Genomic DNA, 17,600 nt, shown 5'->3' with positions numbered 1-17,600 from the left:
CCCCGTGGGAATCGAACCCACAACCCTGGCGTTGCAAACGCCATGCTCTACCAACTGCGCTACATCCCTGCCGGCCATTCCCTCCCCTACCCTGGACGACGCTTGGCCAATTGTGCGCCGCCTCATGGGTCTCCCGGTCGCGGCCGGCTACGACAGAGCCTGGATTCGAACCAGGATCTCTAGTGGCACAGCTAGCACTGCGCCACTCGGGAGATGGCAAAAGAGAACACAAAAGAGACCGACTGCCGACACTCTTTTCAGAGATTATAAGTACTGTCGGCAGGCAAACATTTGACAATCCTACCGGTGTCTGAGCTATTAAACTTTTTGCCACACATTTGCTCATTAATAGGTTTTACAAGGATGATGCAACATTTTCCTAAGTTTGCAATGCAACACATATTACAGTGTTTGTGTACACAAGGATTTGATCATGCAGAGTTTTTTTTACAGTGCAGCTACTGTACTCACATTGTACTCTCACTGGAGGGCTATTTGTGATGTTGTTAGTCATAATCTTTACCATCACTGTGTGGTGGGCTTGCATGATAATTCAGCACCTTAACAGATACTGTATGGTCCATTTACTGTTTGCTGCTCGCACAAGTGATCTTTAATCAGGCTTGAGTGATACAAAACCAAGGAAAATTTTTACCAATATCCACCTTCAGCCCCACCACCGTTCACCTAACCCCAGTGGCTTCCAAACTACCAAGTTCCTGTGACTCTTTTTTTCAATATGAATTGGCCATAACCCACCAGTGTGGTTCTTGAGCCACATTTTGGGAGCCATTGACCTAACCTAACCACCATCTTTCCACCTCTCCTGCAGTTGGATAACATCCTGTACCCTCCGTCCATGCCCTTCCGGAAGTCCAGTAACCCTGAGGTCATCCACGGCTCGGGCCTCACCCTCAAGTTCAAGTTCAAGAGACCGCTCAGTGAGGACGGCAAGAACCTCCGCAGGGGGAGCCTAGGGAGCGCTCTCACAGGTAATAACCACAGGGCTTGGCCGTGCAGGTGCACATACAGCACGCACACACACACACACACACACACACACACACACGCACAGAAACACAAGCATATATATATGCATGAACGGTATACCACCGTCTGTACTTTTTCGATACTAGAACATAAACGGTTCGGCACTAGGATTTTTCTTACTTTCGGTACTTCTGTCAAATGTGTCTCAGGTTGTCTACTGATTTGAGAGAGGATCAAGTCTGCTTATCAGCGCAGCCGATGTCCCCTTATAGTAAGAGCATCGTGCCTGCTCCACTTACTTATTGCTAGCTCTAGCCTGTCCTGAGGAACCACTGAACTAACTGGGAGTCTGGGCTGCATCACCACTCATGCTGCACAGAAGTTCACACTTGATTAATGCAACATGTCATGTAGAAATGTTGAACATTTTAATTACTGTTCACAAAACAATGTCCTTTACAGGCTAGAACACTTTACAAAGCAAGAAGATACCGGTAGCTTCCAGCTTTGTAGGCTAACTTTCCTTGCTAGCTTACAGCTGAAGCTAATATCAATTTACTACCCTAGTACCTTGTTTGTGATAATATGCTAACCTTAATGCAAAATATTGCTGATTTCAAAGCTGTTTGTCACCAAAAACGTTATTCATTCACTTCGTCTCCCCGCCTCCGGTCTCTCCCAATCAATATAGTCTTTGCTCTAGCCTCAAACTGACTGTGTTAATGAACGACATCATGGGTCTTAAAGAGACAGTGCACACTTTTATAAATGAAGAGATTGCATCTTCTATGCAAATGTTGTTGACAATAAAATGAGTCCCATACAAGCACCTTCGTTTCTCACATTAAACACAATTGATGGTCGCTCTCACCTTTGCACTGACCATGGCAGCACTCCTCTTTACATTTTATATATTTGGTGTCAGAGAAGGCCTATCCTTGTCAGTGGTGTCCAAGCTGTACAGATCATCACATTTCTGGTACTCACGTCTGTCTGCTGTCAATGTTGGATCAGGCACAAACCTTCATTTCTTAAATTGTTCTTCTGGCAAGCATGGAGGATTCATTAAGCAGTACCAGCATGGATCTTCTCCCTCACATTTCTTGATCTGTACCATGTATTGTGACATCTTGAAATGTATGTCCTGGAATTGCTTGTACTGTTCCTTGTCAAGGCCTTTTCTGCAGAGGACATGCATTATGTCAACTTCTGTATCAATGATGTTGAATTGCTGTGCAATATTGGCAATTTCTTCCTGTGTTGCGGGCTGATGTACTTCTACGTGTGTACCTTTCCACTTCAGGCGCTCAAACCGGCCACTCACAAGAGCTGCAACAGGATGCATACTCTTTTCCAAAGCCTCTTTCAGTTCTGGTTGTTTGGTGGCTGTTTAACGTAGGCTTGTCATTATGCTACACTTCTTCACACGCTTCTCATTTGATTCTTTGATCTTCTCCCTAGCCTGGGCTGTTCCCTGAAGCCCCAAGTTTAGAAGGGAATTAACACTCTCGGCAGGGTTGGTCCAGCTGTCACCTGGTGCTGTTCTACAGGCGATAAGCATGTCAAGATCCAGTTGAACAAACAGGAGTGTGTGGCATGCTTGAACAGGGGCATGTGTGGTTCTGTGGTCTGGCCCACCATCAGATTGAATGATCAAGATTGACTTGATGAGAGAGACATCTTCACTGTAGTTCTCTCCTCTGAGAATGCTGAGATTTTCAACTGTGTGTCGAAGGGGGCAGGATGGCTGGAAAACCTTGTCCTTGACAGTGACATGAACTTTCCCATCATAAAATGGACTAGATGGAGATGCTGGGATGTCTGGGATCAACATGACAGATGGTACAAGTCCACTGATGTGGTAATCATGGCCGGCAGCTGCTAGAACTGGCCCACTCACAGGAGCAATGTTTGGATGTCTGCCTCTGTTACAGGTCCCCATAGGCTGGCCAGGTTCTCCGACCGGGATGATTCCCTTATCATCCACACATAACATTTCACAGTCCTTCTGCCACATGCAGGCAAACTGTTTAATGCAGTCCCACTGTACTGCAACAAACTTAGTCTTGTCCCTTTCTTATCACCCGAGACTGGACCATGAACTTGAGGTCAAACCTTCCTGTGTACTGGAGAGCAGATGGGATTTTAGTTTCTGGTGGAAGCCTCTTTTCCACTGTGTCACGCAAGTCCTCAACTGATATAGCAAAAGGTAAGTACAAGTACTCCCCATGTCTGCGATCGTTGACCTGAGCTGTGTATTCGTTAAAATACTTCTGTACTTCATCCCAAAAGGGCTGGAATGAGGATTGTGGTTTGCCATTCAGCTTCCTTAAATCCATGATCAGGTCTGGGTCATCACCATCAAGGAGGATCAAGGATACTCTCTCATCAAGTAGGCCCTGTTCATCATTGTTTGCTGAACTCTTGTAATGTGTCAGAAACCGATACATTTCTCTCAGGAAGTAGCTGTTGACTTTGGCAGCATGTGCGTATTTGTTCAGGAATGCTTTTTGCATTGCACTAGTGTGGTATGTTGGTATTTATTTTCTCAGTGTGGAGATGACAGAAGCTTGCCTGGACTCATGAACACCATTGCTATGTGAGGATACCTTCCATATGAATGTCGGAGTGCCTAGGTAGTTACCACAGGCATACATGTACAAAGTGAAAGTCAATGGAAGTTTCAAGTTGTCAATCCATTTCCTTCTCTGGAATATATCTTCAGGAGCAAAGTTCAGTAGAAAGAGGGGGTGGTATTGTGGCACGTTCTCCATAGCTTGTAACAGAGTGCTGTACTGGGGTCTGACCGGTCCGCATGATGCTCTCACAGTGTAGCATAAAACATCAGACTCTGGTGTACGTAGGGGAGTGGGGTGTTGGTGATGTCTGGTCATTGCTTGATTCACCTTCTCCAAGTGGGATGCATAAGCTGCTATGGACTCTTAGACGCACCACATCTTCTCTGAGATCTAATATGAACAAGGAATACAGGCAGTTTTACTTGAGAGGTTTAAAACATAAAGCTTACCCTTACTTTTGAAAATAAACGTTTTAAATTTCCTGAATAAATGGTGACATTTTACAATATCAGACACAGTATGTTTGACATGAATCTACAAGGAGTAGTAGTGTGCCACAAACTTAATTGATATAGAGAAATGACACAATACATTCATAAAGATACCTGTGAAGTGATTCCGGTGTGCCCAGGGCTGGGATATTGAGAGAGAGAGCTGACTGCAATGATCCCGAAGCTGATCTTGACTTAGTTTTGGTGCCTTGTGTCGTGTTTCCTGGGATCTGCTCTAGGATCCAAGGCCTTGTGGTAATTGCAGGAATCTGTCTGGTATGGCTAAGCGTCTCTCTTTGAACTTCTCTAGATAGGGGTCCATATACCAGAGTGCTTTTGATAATCGGGTAACGTATGTCCAGGCTATATGGACATGAAAAATAGGATAAATATTACATTTCAGCCTGATTATTATTATCATTATTATTAATACACAAATTAACATTAATGAACATTATTCACATAGGATGTATAATAGAATGCAATATTATATTATATTCAAAAGTTATTGGGGAAAAAAAGTAATGTATGAATGTATTATCAGTTCATTAATCTACTTAATTGTATAGCCTAACAAGGCTTTAACAAATTAAGAAAATACAAATATAAAGGCCTATCATAGACTACCCTTTCTATGAAGAATATGCTATTGTTAATAAAGGGCAATCATTCGAATTAGGTGAAATGAATCTAACACTGGAAAATGTGCAATCCAATCTTGTAATTTAATGTGATGTATAGGGTAATAGAATAGACTATTTAAAACAAAAATCTAATTCAAGAATGATTGACAATAAATAATTGTAATCAAATTAAAATATTGATGTATAATAATGAGTTAATTACCTGAATGTATCTCTATAGCTTATAGGCGTTAACAAAATATTCATATAAAAATGATTAGGCCTCTCATAGACTAGTAGGCCTTGTAGAAAGAGGGTCAATCAAGTTAGGTCTGCCAAATTAATGTAGCATTGGAAAAAATACATAACTCCAGCCATGGAGTATAGCCTATCATCCTCAAAAGTAAAAAATGTTGTTTATAACATGCACAATTAGAAGCATCAATCTATATAGAGCAAGCGTGACTAAATTCGAGCCCATTAACTTTGCTCACCGCATCCTCCTTCGATTGTCTCGTCTGGCTGCCACGAAAAGCCCCCACCTTGGAAGACAGTCGATCACATCATTGTGGATCTGCTGATCTGCACGAAGTGTGTGCGTGCCACTGGCGATGTACTTCGCTGGACATGCTAGCTGTTTTCGGTAGCGCATCATCACTTCAAATGCATTCCGTCTTGGTGTTATCGGTTGGCCTACTACTACTGGTAGTATCGGTAAAATGTAAGTTATGAATCGCAAATCACCATACAGCTGACACACTTCGATTTCATGAATCATTTTGACTTCAATTTGGTTGTCCAAAATACTATCAGCTTGCACAAAATACTATCAGCTTGCACTGCGTCTTTGCTGATGAATGCCCTGATCTCTGGCCAGTCAATTGGTTCAATGACATTGTTGTTTTCGTCTATTAATCGCTTCTAATAGATCTGAAAATGATGCATTAACCACGAATTTAACCTACTGTTTGTTTATAATGAGGGACGTCCCATGTTTAACCTGGACACATAAATAGTAGGAATTTGTGCTGGCTTCAGCCATGAGAGAAAAATGAAACATTAGCACGTCGCCTGCAGGTGCGAGCGTGTGTTTCACTGTCCAATCCGAGGCTCGAATATGATCTGAGGCTGTTTGGTATCTTGCGCATCAACTTGGGAAAGCCTCAAGGGGGAGCGGACTGCATTATAAACAAAGTGCCGCATATATTGGCCAAAAAATAATGCATGTGATATTATTTTAATTTTTTTGTGGTGTGGAGAAGAGTAATGCGGGGCATCCTTTAAACAGTAATTCAACTTTTTCCGGCCTTAGCTAAATTTAGTTATGAACAAATTGGCTACATTTCTTGAAATTGACATTTCTGTGAACTTTTGTTGTGCAAGTTTTAAATTGACACTACCTGTTAGCAAAGGTGACGTGCATAAGATTGCAGGGATTTGTAGTCTTGCATACTCTCGAGCATTTTCGAGAGTAAATATAGCCAATATATTCATAAAAATCACCTCGTCTGAGAGAGATTTACATGGTTATCAAAATGTCACGCCAGGGTAATCCTACACGAAACACAGCCCTTATTTTATGTGTTTCTAAAATTCCCTATGGGAAAAATGAATGGTGGAAAAACTATTGGAATCAGTTCCCTGTTTGACCGCTAGGTTTTATGGATATTATGACACCTCCACTGTGGGGCTCTAAACTGCATATCCGATTCCATAACTGAATAAAATGTGGTTGAATGTTGATAGTAATCGTAGCACCTACTGCTATCTAGCGACTGTTAGAGCCAATTTATGCTTGATCTGAAAATGTGGTCGGCGGCGCCATATGGATGGTGTGACACAATTGCAGATCCTCCGGAGGCACGCAGAGGCCAAATTGAGCTCTCTACCGCAGTGCTGTGCTCCTCTCAAATGTTGTAACAATGCGGAGGACTCCATATAACTCCACATTGACATTGATTGTTTGATGGTAGGTGAGGGCGGGAGGTCCTGTATAAACACAAACTGACTTCCTTGACAACTTCCTTCACAACAGCTCTGCACTGCTCGGTGATGCGCAGGAAGTACACTGCTCAAAAAAATAAAGGGAACACTTAAACAACACAATGTAACTCCAAGTCAATCACACTTCTGTGAAATCAAACTGTCCACTTAGGAAGCAACACTGATTGACAATACATTTCACATGCTGTTGTGCAAATGGAATAGACAACAGGTGGAAATTATAGGCAATTAGCAAGACACCCCCAATAAAGGACTGGTTTTGCAGGTGGTGACCACAGACCACTTCTCAGTTCCTATGCTTCCTGGCTGATGTTTTGGTCACTTTTGAATGCTGGCGGTGCTTTCACTCTAGTGGTAGCATGAGACGGAGTCTACAACCCACACAAGTGGCTCAGGTAGTGCAGCTCATCCAGGATGGCACATCAATGCGAGCTGTGGCAAGAAGGTTTGCTGTGTCTGTCAGCGTAGTGTCCAGAGCATGGAGGCGCTACCAGGAGACAGGCCAGTACATCAGGAGACGTGGAGGAGGCCGTAGGAGGGCAACAACCCAGCAGCAGGACTGCTACCTCCGCCTTTGTGCAAGGAGGAGCAGGAGGAGCACTGCCAGAGCCCTGCAAAATGACCTCCAGCAGGCCACAAATGTGCATGTGTCTGCTCAAACGGTCAGAAACAGACTCCATGAGGGTGGTATGAATGCCCGACGTCCACAGGTGGGGGTTGTGCTTACAGCCCAACACCGTCCAGGACGTTTGGCATTTGCCAGAGAACACCAAGATTGGCAAATTCGCCACTGGCGCCCTGTGCTCTTCACAGATGAAAGCAGGTTCACACTGAGCACATGTGAAAGACGTGACAGAGTCTGGAGACGCCGTGGAGAACGTTCTGCTGCCTGCAACATCCTCCAGCATGACCGGTTTGGCGGTGGGTCAGTCATGGTGTGGGGTGGCATTTCTTTGGGGGGCCGCACAGCCCTCCATGTGCTCGCCAGAGGTAGCCTGACTGCCATTAGGTACCGAGATGAGATCCTCAGACCCCTTGTGAGACCATATGCTGGTGCGGTTGACCCTGGGTTCCTCCTAATGCAAGACAATGCTAGACCTCATGTGGCTGGAGTGTGTCAGCAGTTCCTGCAAGAGGAAGGCATTGATGCTATGGACTGGCCCGCCCGTTCCCCAGACCTGAATCCAATTGAGCACATCTGGGACATCATGTCTCGCTCCATCCACCAACGCCACGTTGCACCACAGACTGTCCAGGAGTTGGCAGATGCTTTAGTCCAGGTCTGGGAGGAGATCCCTCAGGAGACCATCCGCCATCTCATCAGGAGCATGCCCAGGCATTGTAGGGAGGTCATACAGGCACGTGGAGGCCACACACACTACTGAGCCTCATTTTGACTTGTTTTAAGGACATTACATCAAAGTTGGATCAGCCTGTAGTGTGGTTTTCCACTTTAATTTTGAGGGTGACTCCAAATCCAGACCTCCATGGGTTGATATAATTGATTTCCATTGATAATTTTTGTGTGATTTTGTTGTCAGCACATTCAACTATGTAAAGAAAAAAGTATTTAATAAGATTATTTCATTCATTCAGATCTAGGATGTGTTATTTTAGTGTTCCCTTTATTTTTTTGAGCAGTGTATGAATGCCCTGACTTCTGCAGAGGCCATATCACCGTAAATGCTGCACGCCCAATGCAGACGTCAGAATGATCATGCAGCGCCTTTTACTCGGAGACAACTCTTGGGGAAAGAAAGGATGAATATTTGCCCTGAAGATATTTATTTGTTCAGAGCTTGTTAATCTTAGGATTCAATGTAGGAAATGTCTCATCAACATGCCATGTACTGTAGCGTCTCTGAGCTTATAAGTGTATTGACTTTCACTGCTGCCTCTTTTACCCCATGTGAGCCCACACCGTCTTAGGGGCTTCAGCTCTGTTTCTCTAAGGAGAGGAGGAGGACAGGATTAGTAAAATTCTGTGAAGCACTAAATTCTGTGACTTTGCATTTCTATCCATTCATCTGGGCAAATGGTGTGAATGGCTCCTAGTCTTTTTTACACCCAAAATAAAATCAGTCAATCAGTCAATATTTAAAATAAAGATAAAGCACAATATCAATAACTTTCTTTTGTCTTTTAATTTGTACCTTTCTCATAATATACAGTATGATATTACGGGGGAAACCTAGTCAGTTGTACAACTGAATGCATTCAACTGAAATGTGTCTTCCGCATTTAACCCAACCCCTCTGAATCAGAGGGGTGCGGGGGGCTGCCTTAATTGACATCCACGTCATCGGCGCCCGGGGAACAGTGGGTTAACTGCCTTGCTCAGGGGCAGAATGACAGATTTTTACCTTGTCAGCTCGGGGATTCGATCCATCAATCTTTCGGTTACTGGCCCAACGCTCCTACCCGCCAGGCTACCTGCCGCCCCTAGTTTAACTACTGTTGTCTGTCTTGTACAGGAAAGTATCTGCTCTCTATAATGTAACTACCATTGTGTCTTGTCCAATAGGAAAGTACCTGCTGCCCTATGCGTCCCCCCAGCAGGCATGGCAGACCCCCTCAGAGAACTCCAACCTGGTGCGGATGCACTCCACCACCTTGGGGAAGTCAGCCCCCTCTCTCACCTCTAGTCTGGTGAGTAGTACATCCTGTTATTGACCTCCCATGATTACATTACCACATTATTTGTACCCCCCTGCTTTGATGTCGAGACCAGGATATTGTTAATCAGATATTTGATTGGCATATTTATCAGAAGTTTCTATTTATTTTTGCCATATTTCTTTGCATAGCAAGCCATTCCTCATGACAGTACAGTGAATACACAAAGGAACGTCAATCAGTAAAGATAGCAAACAATATGTATTTTACCCTTATCTCAACGTATAGTAGTAGTGATTCATATTTTGTCAGAGCTTTAGTGTTCAGGCCCTTGATTATCCACAATCAATACGCAATTTAATGATGATTTCTGAAAAATAGAAAAATAAGATGATTCTGTGAAGTGGTTTTTAAGGAGATCCGAATTAGGTCTTGATTGTAGCAGAGATAGTCTAATCCCTCAGTGTGAAATGATGTCAGTGACTCTTTGACCTTGAGCATCAAAGAGCCTTAAGTCAAACATCACCTATCTCTCATGTCCCGCTTCAGATAACAAAAGCAATAGCTAGCCCAGTTTTCCTTTTAATGGGGAAATGATGTCATTCTCATCCCATTTCAAACGAGTGAAATGTCATTGAAAGTTGAAGCTAAGCCAATTATGTCCATCTATGAGTCACTCATTCCAGTCCAGAGTTTTTATCCTTTCGTGTTTATTACCTGGACAAATGAAAATGTGTACTGTCTCTATCTTGCTTTCCAACCAAGGTGCATAAACAAGGGAGAAAACCAGACATTTGGAATACAGTTTTCACTAATTATTTGCTGTTAAAACCAATGTGTTTCAGAATAGAGCCTTAATTATTATTTTTTACAAATCCCAAATCATGTAATCAGATTTGCTGTCATCTGGACGTGGAGATTCAGAGAAGGCTTGATTGAGCGAATCCTATCTGTTCTGTGGGGATGTTTCTGTAAGTCAAGCAATTTACAGTACAGCATTACAGACAGCAGATGGAATCCAAGCAAATATTAAACGTGCTGAATGTTTCTCTACACTGGAGGGCGCCTGTGTGCTGTTTTGAGTTTGACCCACATTGTCTGAGGGTTAACACAGTGGTATTTGTGAATGAGAATCAATGTGCTTCTTCAATGTACAGTATATTGTGGACACATCAAAGAAAAACAAGACTCAATGTAAATGAATTGAAATAGTATTCATATAGTATTTGAGCTTTTCACGTTTCCCTATATTTGTATTTGTATTTATATTCATGATCATACTCACAGGATACCCCTTATCTTTGGGAGGATCTTTTCTTCCCACTGCTGTTCATGTCAACATATGATGAGATAAAGTATTTGACACAGGGACATATAAACATCCTTTGCACATGCCTTACCTTGCCCCAAACACAATCTCCAATAATCAATGACAGAAAATAGGATATGGAGTAAAAGTTCAACAGGACTTTACCCAAAGACATTGAATCCATAAGATCAGAGTAGGGTCCCCATCATTTCAGATCGGAATGTTTGGCCCTCATAATAGTGTTTTCCAATCCTGGTTACCGGGGACTCAACGGCTTAATCATCAGTCGATCAGGTGGGTTAGTGTTGGTTCCCATAGTCCCCATACAGTCGGATCCCCATGTTCTCAGGTCCTCATATTGTCTTGTCCCCAGAAAGTCTGAACCCTGTATTATCAGGTCCCCATAATGTCTGGTCTCCAGAAAGTCCCCATAAGGTCAGGCCTCTGAGGTGAGTGAGTGTGGGGCGGTGGGTGGAGAGCCTCTCTGGAGACTGCCACGTCTGATTAGATTCTCCTCAGACCCTGTAAACCGGAGCCTAGACCCCATGTAGCGAGGGCTGATTTGAAATTAATGATTGCAGGGGACAGGGTCAATGCAGCACAAAGTCATTACACTGGGCCGAGATAGGCGCCACATTTTCATCTATTGTCTCACGTGGGTTGCTCATTTTCTGTGGGTTTGTGCGTGCATGTGAGAGAGTATTTGTGTATGCGCATGTTTACGTGGGCATCTTTGTATGTGTGTGTGTGAGAGTATTTGTGTGTGTTGTCTGATTTGGGTGTAGCTTGGTATCAGTCTACGGCACGACGGATGGTAATGTTTATCCTTATCGGTCTGTTTGCATGCCTCCGTGTCTACCTAGCATCGATGAAGAAATTCAATGCTGCTCGGGTGTGGACATACGTCGAATCGCTGATGCATGACCACATCCTAATAGCATATTTTGGAGTGGATAGTGGTGTATTAAACATTTTCAGGGGAACACCATCTCTAGAGTTGTGGTACATATTTGACCTTGGGAAAACAGTCTACAGTATATTGAGAGAGACAAACATAACAGTTTCTAGTCTATTTTGAGGATATAAAATGTGTGCTCAAGGATTTACCTGGATCAGTAGAGGTAGATTAGAATGTGCATTCCCAGATGGCAGGCATCCTGAGTTTTGGGGACTTGAATGACAGATATCCAAACTCACTCATCTGGTACGAAAAGTAACTGATACAGATCATGCTGCACTGACTGAACACACTAGGTCATTCCTCTCAGTTCATTTGGATGAGTTTATGTCATCGTCCAGGATGAACCTAAACCATGTGTGTCCCCATGACAGCAGGATGTATCTGTTAGCTATCACAATCGCTGACACCATGTGACCCGCAGTAGTCTTGCTAAAGTTGAGATGGCTTTGTTCCATGAAATTAAAATGTCACTGCAGCATCGGGCTGTCTAGCCCCAGGGACTATTTTGTTACACAATTTTTATATATGAAAACACAACGTCCTTCTCATAATCCAATTCCGTTCTATTGGCAGATCCTGTTAGGGCTGCCCATGTCCAAGCCGTATATGTATCTAATCTATCTCTATATAAGGCTTTGGCCCATGGATCTCATGCTAAAATATAAATATTCTGAGGAGAATACAAATCATTAGAATTATTTATTCATTACGACATGGCGGGATTCTCGAAAGGGTCATTGGTGTTCGAAGTGCTAAGTTCTAACTTGAGAAGTTCAGCAAGGTGTCTGGTAGCATTTTGGTGTATGAGACAATAAACGTGAGCAGATTGAGATATGCTCTTGGCGTAACTTTAGTGTTTTGGGAGGTTGATTTGGCCTGTGTTTTGATTCAGTTTGGGAGATTATTGAAATGTGTGATAATGATGAATAATTAACATGAATTATCCCTACTCTCAGTATTATTATTGTACAGCAATGATGTTGGAAGGCAATTCCTCAAGCTGTCCTCTGTTTGTATTCAAGCACCTGTTTCCCAGTGGGTTCTGGTTGTTATTCATTAAAAGGCAGATTTCCTACCAGGAGCTGGATTTTGCATCAGTTCTGTAAGATATTCCCGAGCTTACCTCGAAATATGGCAATTAACTCAATAATTGTACGCCTTATATCCACAGTGGTTCCTTGGTATTCACTAGTTGAATAATTAGTGGTGCGTGGTATTGGCTTTCAATAGATTATCTTCCTTCTTCATTGTTGTCTGGGGACGTCAGATAGACTGAAAGGCTGCGTTTAGACAGGCAGCCAATTCTGATACAGTGGGGAGAACAAGTATTTGATACACTGCCGATTTTGCAGGTTTTCCTACTTACAAAGCATGTAGAGGTCTGTAATTTTTATCATAGGTACACTTCAACTGTGAAAATCACATTGTATGATTTTTAAGTAATTAATTTGCATTTTATTGCATGACATAAGTATTTGATACATCAGAAAAGCAGAACTTAATATTTGGTACAGAAACCTTTGTTTGCAATTATAGAGATCATACGTTTCCTGTAGGTCTTGACCAGGTTTGCACACACTGCAGCAGGGATTTTGGCCCACTCTTACATACAAACCTTCTCCAGATCCTTCAGGTTTCGGGGCTGTCGCTGGGCAATACGGACTTTCAGCTCCCTCCAAATATTTTCTATTGGGTTCAGGTCTGGAGACTGGCTAGGCCACTCCAGGACCTTGAGATGCTTCTTACTCCTTAGTTGCCCTGGCTGTGTGTTTCGGGTCGTTGTCATGCTGGAAGACCCAGCCACGACTCATCTTCAATGTTGGCCAAGATCTCGCGATACATGACCCCATCCATCCTCCCCTCAATACAGTGCAGTCGTCCTGTCCCATTTGCAGAAAAGCATCCCCAAAGAATGATGTTTACACCTCCATGCTTCACGGTTGGGATGGTGTTCTTGGGGTTGTACTCATCCTTCTTCTTCCTGCAAACACGGCAAGTGGAGTTGAGACCAAAAAGCTCTATTTTTGTCTCATCAGACCTCATGAACTTCTCCCATTCCTCCTCTGGATCATCCAGATGGTCATTGGCAAACTTCAGACGGGCCTGGACATGCGCTGGCTTGAGCAGGGGGACCTTGCGTGCGCTGCAGGATTTTAATCCATGACGGCGTAGTGTGTTACTAATGGTTTTCTTTGAGACTGTGGTCCCAGCTCTCTTCAGGTCATTGACCAGGTCCTGCCGTGTAGTTTTGGGTTGATCCCTCACCTTCCTCATGATCATTGATGCCCCACGAGGTAAGATCTTGCATGGAGCCCCAGACCGAGGGTGATTAACCGTCATCTTGAACTTCTTCCATTTTCTAATAATTGCGCCAACAGTTGTTGCCTTCTCACCAAGCTGCTTGCCTATTGTCCTGTAGCCCATCCCAGTCTACAATTTTATCTCTGATGTCCTTACACAGCTCTCTGGTCTTGGACATCGTGGAGAGGTTGGAGTCTGTTTGATTGAGTGTGTGGACAGGTGTCTTTTATACAGGTAACGAGTTAAAACAGGTGCAGTTAATACAGGTAATGAGTGGAGAACAGGAGGGCTTCTTAAAGAAAAACTAACAGGTTCTTAGAGACCCGGAATTCGTACTGGTTGGTAGGTGATCAAATACTTATGTCATGCAATAAAATGCAAATTAATTACTTAAAATTCATACAATGTGATTTTCTGGTTTTTTGTTTTAGATTCCGTCTCTCACAGTTGAAGTGTACCTATGATAAAAATTACAGACCTCTACATGCTTTGTAAATAGGAAAACCTGCAAAATCGGCAGTGTATCAAATACTTGTTCTCCCCACTGTATATAATTTTTGACCAATCCCATCAGATCTTTTTACATCAGATCTTTTTCATAGCTGAACTGATTGGTCAAAATACCAATTAGTGAAAATAATATCAGAGTTGGCCTGCCTGTCTAAACGCAGCCTATGTCTGTCATGTTCTTCAAGCTACTCTAGAAATATGGCCCCTCCTCTCAAAGTCTGGCCCATCCTCATCACCTTCCACCCCCCAGTGCCAGCGCTACGACTTATCTCCCTCTATCAACCATGCCTTGCTCCCTGCCTTGCAGGTTGTCTGTTATTGCTTTCTCTCTTTTCTCCTCCTTCACGCTTTTCTGTCATGCCCCCCGGGTGTGCGGGTTTTTTTCCATTTTCACATGGCACATCTCTTTTGACCATGATTAAGTTTGACAGGAAATCAATAGGTTTGTCCTGGCCTGATTGTAAGATTGTCATAATCCTGATGTTGTGGCTTTGTGGACTTGAATTCCCCTTCATTATTGTAGTCACTGATGTCCTTTGGAGATAGCGTTTCTCACGTTTCTGCTGCATTGGGTCTGCAGAGGTGATGTCAGAGCTGGGGTTAGGCATATTGGACACAGGAGAGTCCAAGGTGTGCTTTGTTTACAGTATTTGTCTACATGTTTTCCATTATACTGGATCCCACTTCTGACACCAACCGTACTTACTTTTAGCCAGAAAGCGAGGAATAATGCCAATGTGAAGAAACAGTATTAGCATGTTTTTATAATTCATTTTCTACAGTAAAAGTAAGCACTATACTATGAACCATGCTCATATTCAAGTCGAGCACAGCTACTGTATGTTTTTGAATGATTGTATACATATACAGTTGACGTCGGAAGTCTACATACACTTAGGTTGGAGTCATTAAAACTAGTTTTTCAACCACTCCACACATTTCTTGTTAACATACTATAGTTTTGGCAAGTTGGTTAGGACATCTACTTTGTGCATGACACAAGTAATCTTTCCAACAATTTTTTACAGACAGATTATTTCACTTATAATTCACTGACCAGTGGGTCAGAAGTTTACATACACTAAGTTGACTGTGCCTTTTAAACAGCTTGGAAAATTCCAGAAAATGATGTCATGGCTTTAGAAGCTTCTGATAGGCTATTTGACATCATTTGAGTCAATTGGAGGTGTACTCGTGGATGTATTTCAAGGCCTACCTTCAAACTCCGTGCCTCTTTGCTTGACATCATGGACAAATCAAAATAAATCAGCCAAGACCTTCACAAGTCTGGTTCATCCTTGAGCAATTTCCAAACACCTGAAGGTACCACGTTCATCTGTACAAACAATAGTATGCAAGTATAAACACCATGGGACCACGCAGCCGTCATACCGCTCAGGAAGGAGATGCGTTCTGTCTCCTAGAGATGAACGTATTTTGGTGTGAAAAGTGCAAATAAATCCCAGAACAACAGCAAATGACCTTGTGAAGATGCTGGAGGAAACAGGTACAAAAGTATCTATATCCACAGTAAAACGAGTCCTATATTGACATAACTTGAAAAGCCGCTCAGCAAGGAAGAAGCCACTGCTCCAAAACCACCATAAAAAAGCAAGACTACGGTTTGCAACTGCGCATGGGAAATAATGTTGTACTTTTTGGAGAAATGTCCTCTGGTCTGATGAAACAAAAATAGAACTGTTTGGCCATAATGACCATCGTTATGTTTGGAGGAAAAAGGGGAAGTCTTGCAAGCCGAAGAACACCATCCCAACCGTGAAGCACGGGGGTGGCAGCATCATGCTGTGGGGGTGCTTTGCTGCAGGAGGGACTGGTGCACTTCACAAAATAGATGGCATCATGAGGAAGGAAAATGATGTGGATATATTGAAGCAACATCTCAAGACGTCAGTCAGGAAGTTAAAGCTTGGTCGCAAATGTGTCTTCCAAATGGACAATGACCCCAAGCATACTTCCAAAGTTGTGGCAAAATGGCTTAAGGACAACAAAGTCAAGGTATTGGAGTGGCCATCACAAAGCCCTGACCTCAATCCTATAGAACATTTGTGGGCAGAACTGAAAAAGCGTGTGCGAGCAAGGAGGCCCACAAACCTGACTCAGTTACACCAGCTCTGTCAGGAGGAATGGGCCAAAATGTATTTGTGGGAAGCTTGTGGAAGGCTACACGAAACGTTTGACCCAAGTTAAACAATTTAAAGGCAATGCTTCCAAATACTAATTGAGTGTATGTAAACTTCTGACCCACTGGGAATGTGATGAAAGAAATAAAAGCTGAAATAAATCATTCTCTCTACTATTATTGTGACATTTCACATTCTTAAAATAAAGTGTTGATCCTAACTGACCTAAGACAGGGAATTTTTACTAGGATTAAATGTCAGGAATTGTGGAAAAACGGAGTTTACATACACCTTAGCCAAATACATTTAAACTTCCGACTTCAACTGTATATCCTCCCATGTCCTTTTTAGTCCTATTCTCAAGATCACCTTCCAAGGTTGTATCAAGCCAATAATGTCACATATCCCGTCATCTTAGATATATTACAATCATTCGACATGTTACTGTGTGTACACACATGCACAGAGGTGCGATGTAAATGAAAACTGTCACTCATGATGAAGTGGCTGCAGTTGAGATATCATATTCCTGTCAAACCGATCTACTGGGCATAATATTTCTCTGTTTAGGGATTCTAATATAATATTAAGCCACAATGTGACATGTTTCCCTTTGTGAAAGAATGGGAAATGAAAAGACTGGGAACACAGTCTGTAGGTGACTCCTGGAGGATTCCCTGGCGGACTCAAACTGACAGTCGTTTCATATGGGCATACATTTATCAAAGAACAATAACGTAGGCCTCCTGGTTTCCACTTCTGACACCAACCTATGTGCTTTTAGCCAGAATGTGTAATACAGAACAAGGATGTCTGATTTATTGCAACCTTGAGGCGCTTTGTGTGAATATGTTTGTGCACCACATGTTAAAATGAGAAGAAACATGTTTATTAAGCTTACGCCTTGGCCTTTCAATACTCTGAAGGTCAAAAGACCGAAATGCAAATAAATGCAGAAATAAACCTGGTAAACATCTCACAGCCCTCACAAAACTAATACATGCCAAAGCAGTTATAATCTTAAAAGATACAGTTGTGTTAATTAGAAACAACAATGCGATTTAATGACAATTTT

At 42.7% G+C, this 17,600-nt stretch overlaps 1 protein-coding gene across 1 annotated transcript in view; it reads left to right on the top strand.

Moving 5' to 3' along the window:
* LOC311099590 (microtubule-associated serine/threonine-protein kinase 1-like) overlaps positions 1-17,600 on the top strand; it is a gene marked incomplete at its 5' end in the record, with an annotated part of 175,532 nt that overhangs the window by 21,502 nt on the left and 136,430 nt on the right. Inside the window, 2 exons of the mRNA XM_084140284.1 lie at positions 833-992; positions 9,212-9,336. Coding sequence (XP_083996410.1) covers positions 833-992; positions 9,212-9,336 — 285 coding nt within the window. The remainder of the gene's footprint in view (positions 1-832; positions 993-9,211; positions 9,337-17,600) is intronic.

This window comes from Coregonus lavaretus, assembly GCF_964263955.1.
Source record: "Coregonus lavaretus genome assembly, chromosome: 24".
Classification (NCBI taxonomy): domain Eukaryota; kingdom Metazoa; phylum Chordata; class Actinopteri; order Salmoniformes; family Salmonidae; genus Coregonus; species Coregonus lavaretus.
Note: the sequence above shows the minus strand (reverse complement) of the source record. Positions and strands in the feature narration are given on the sequence as shown.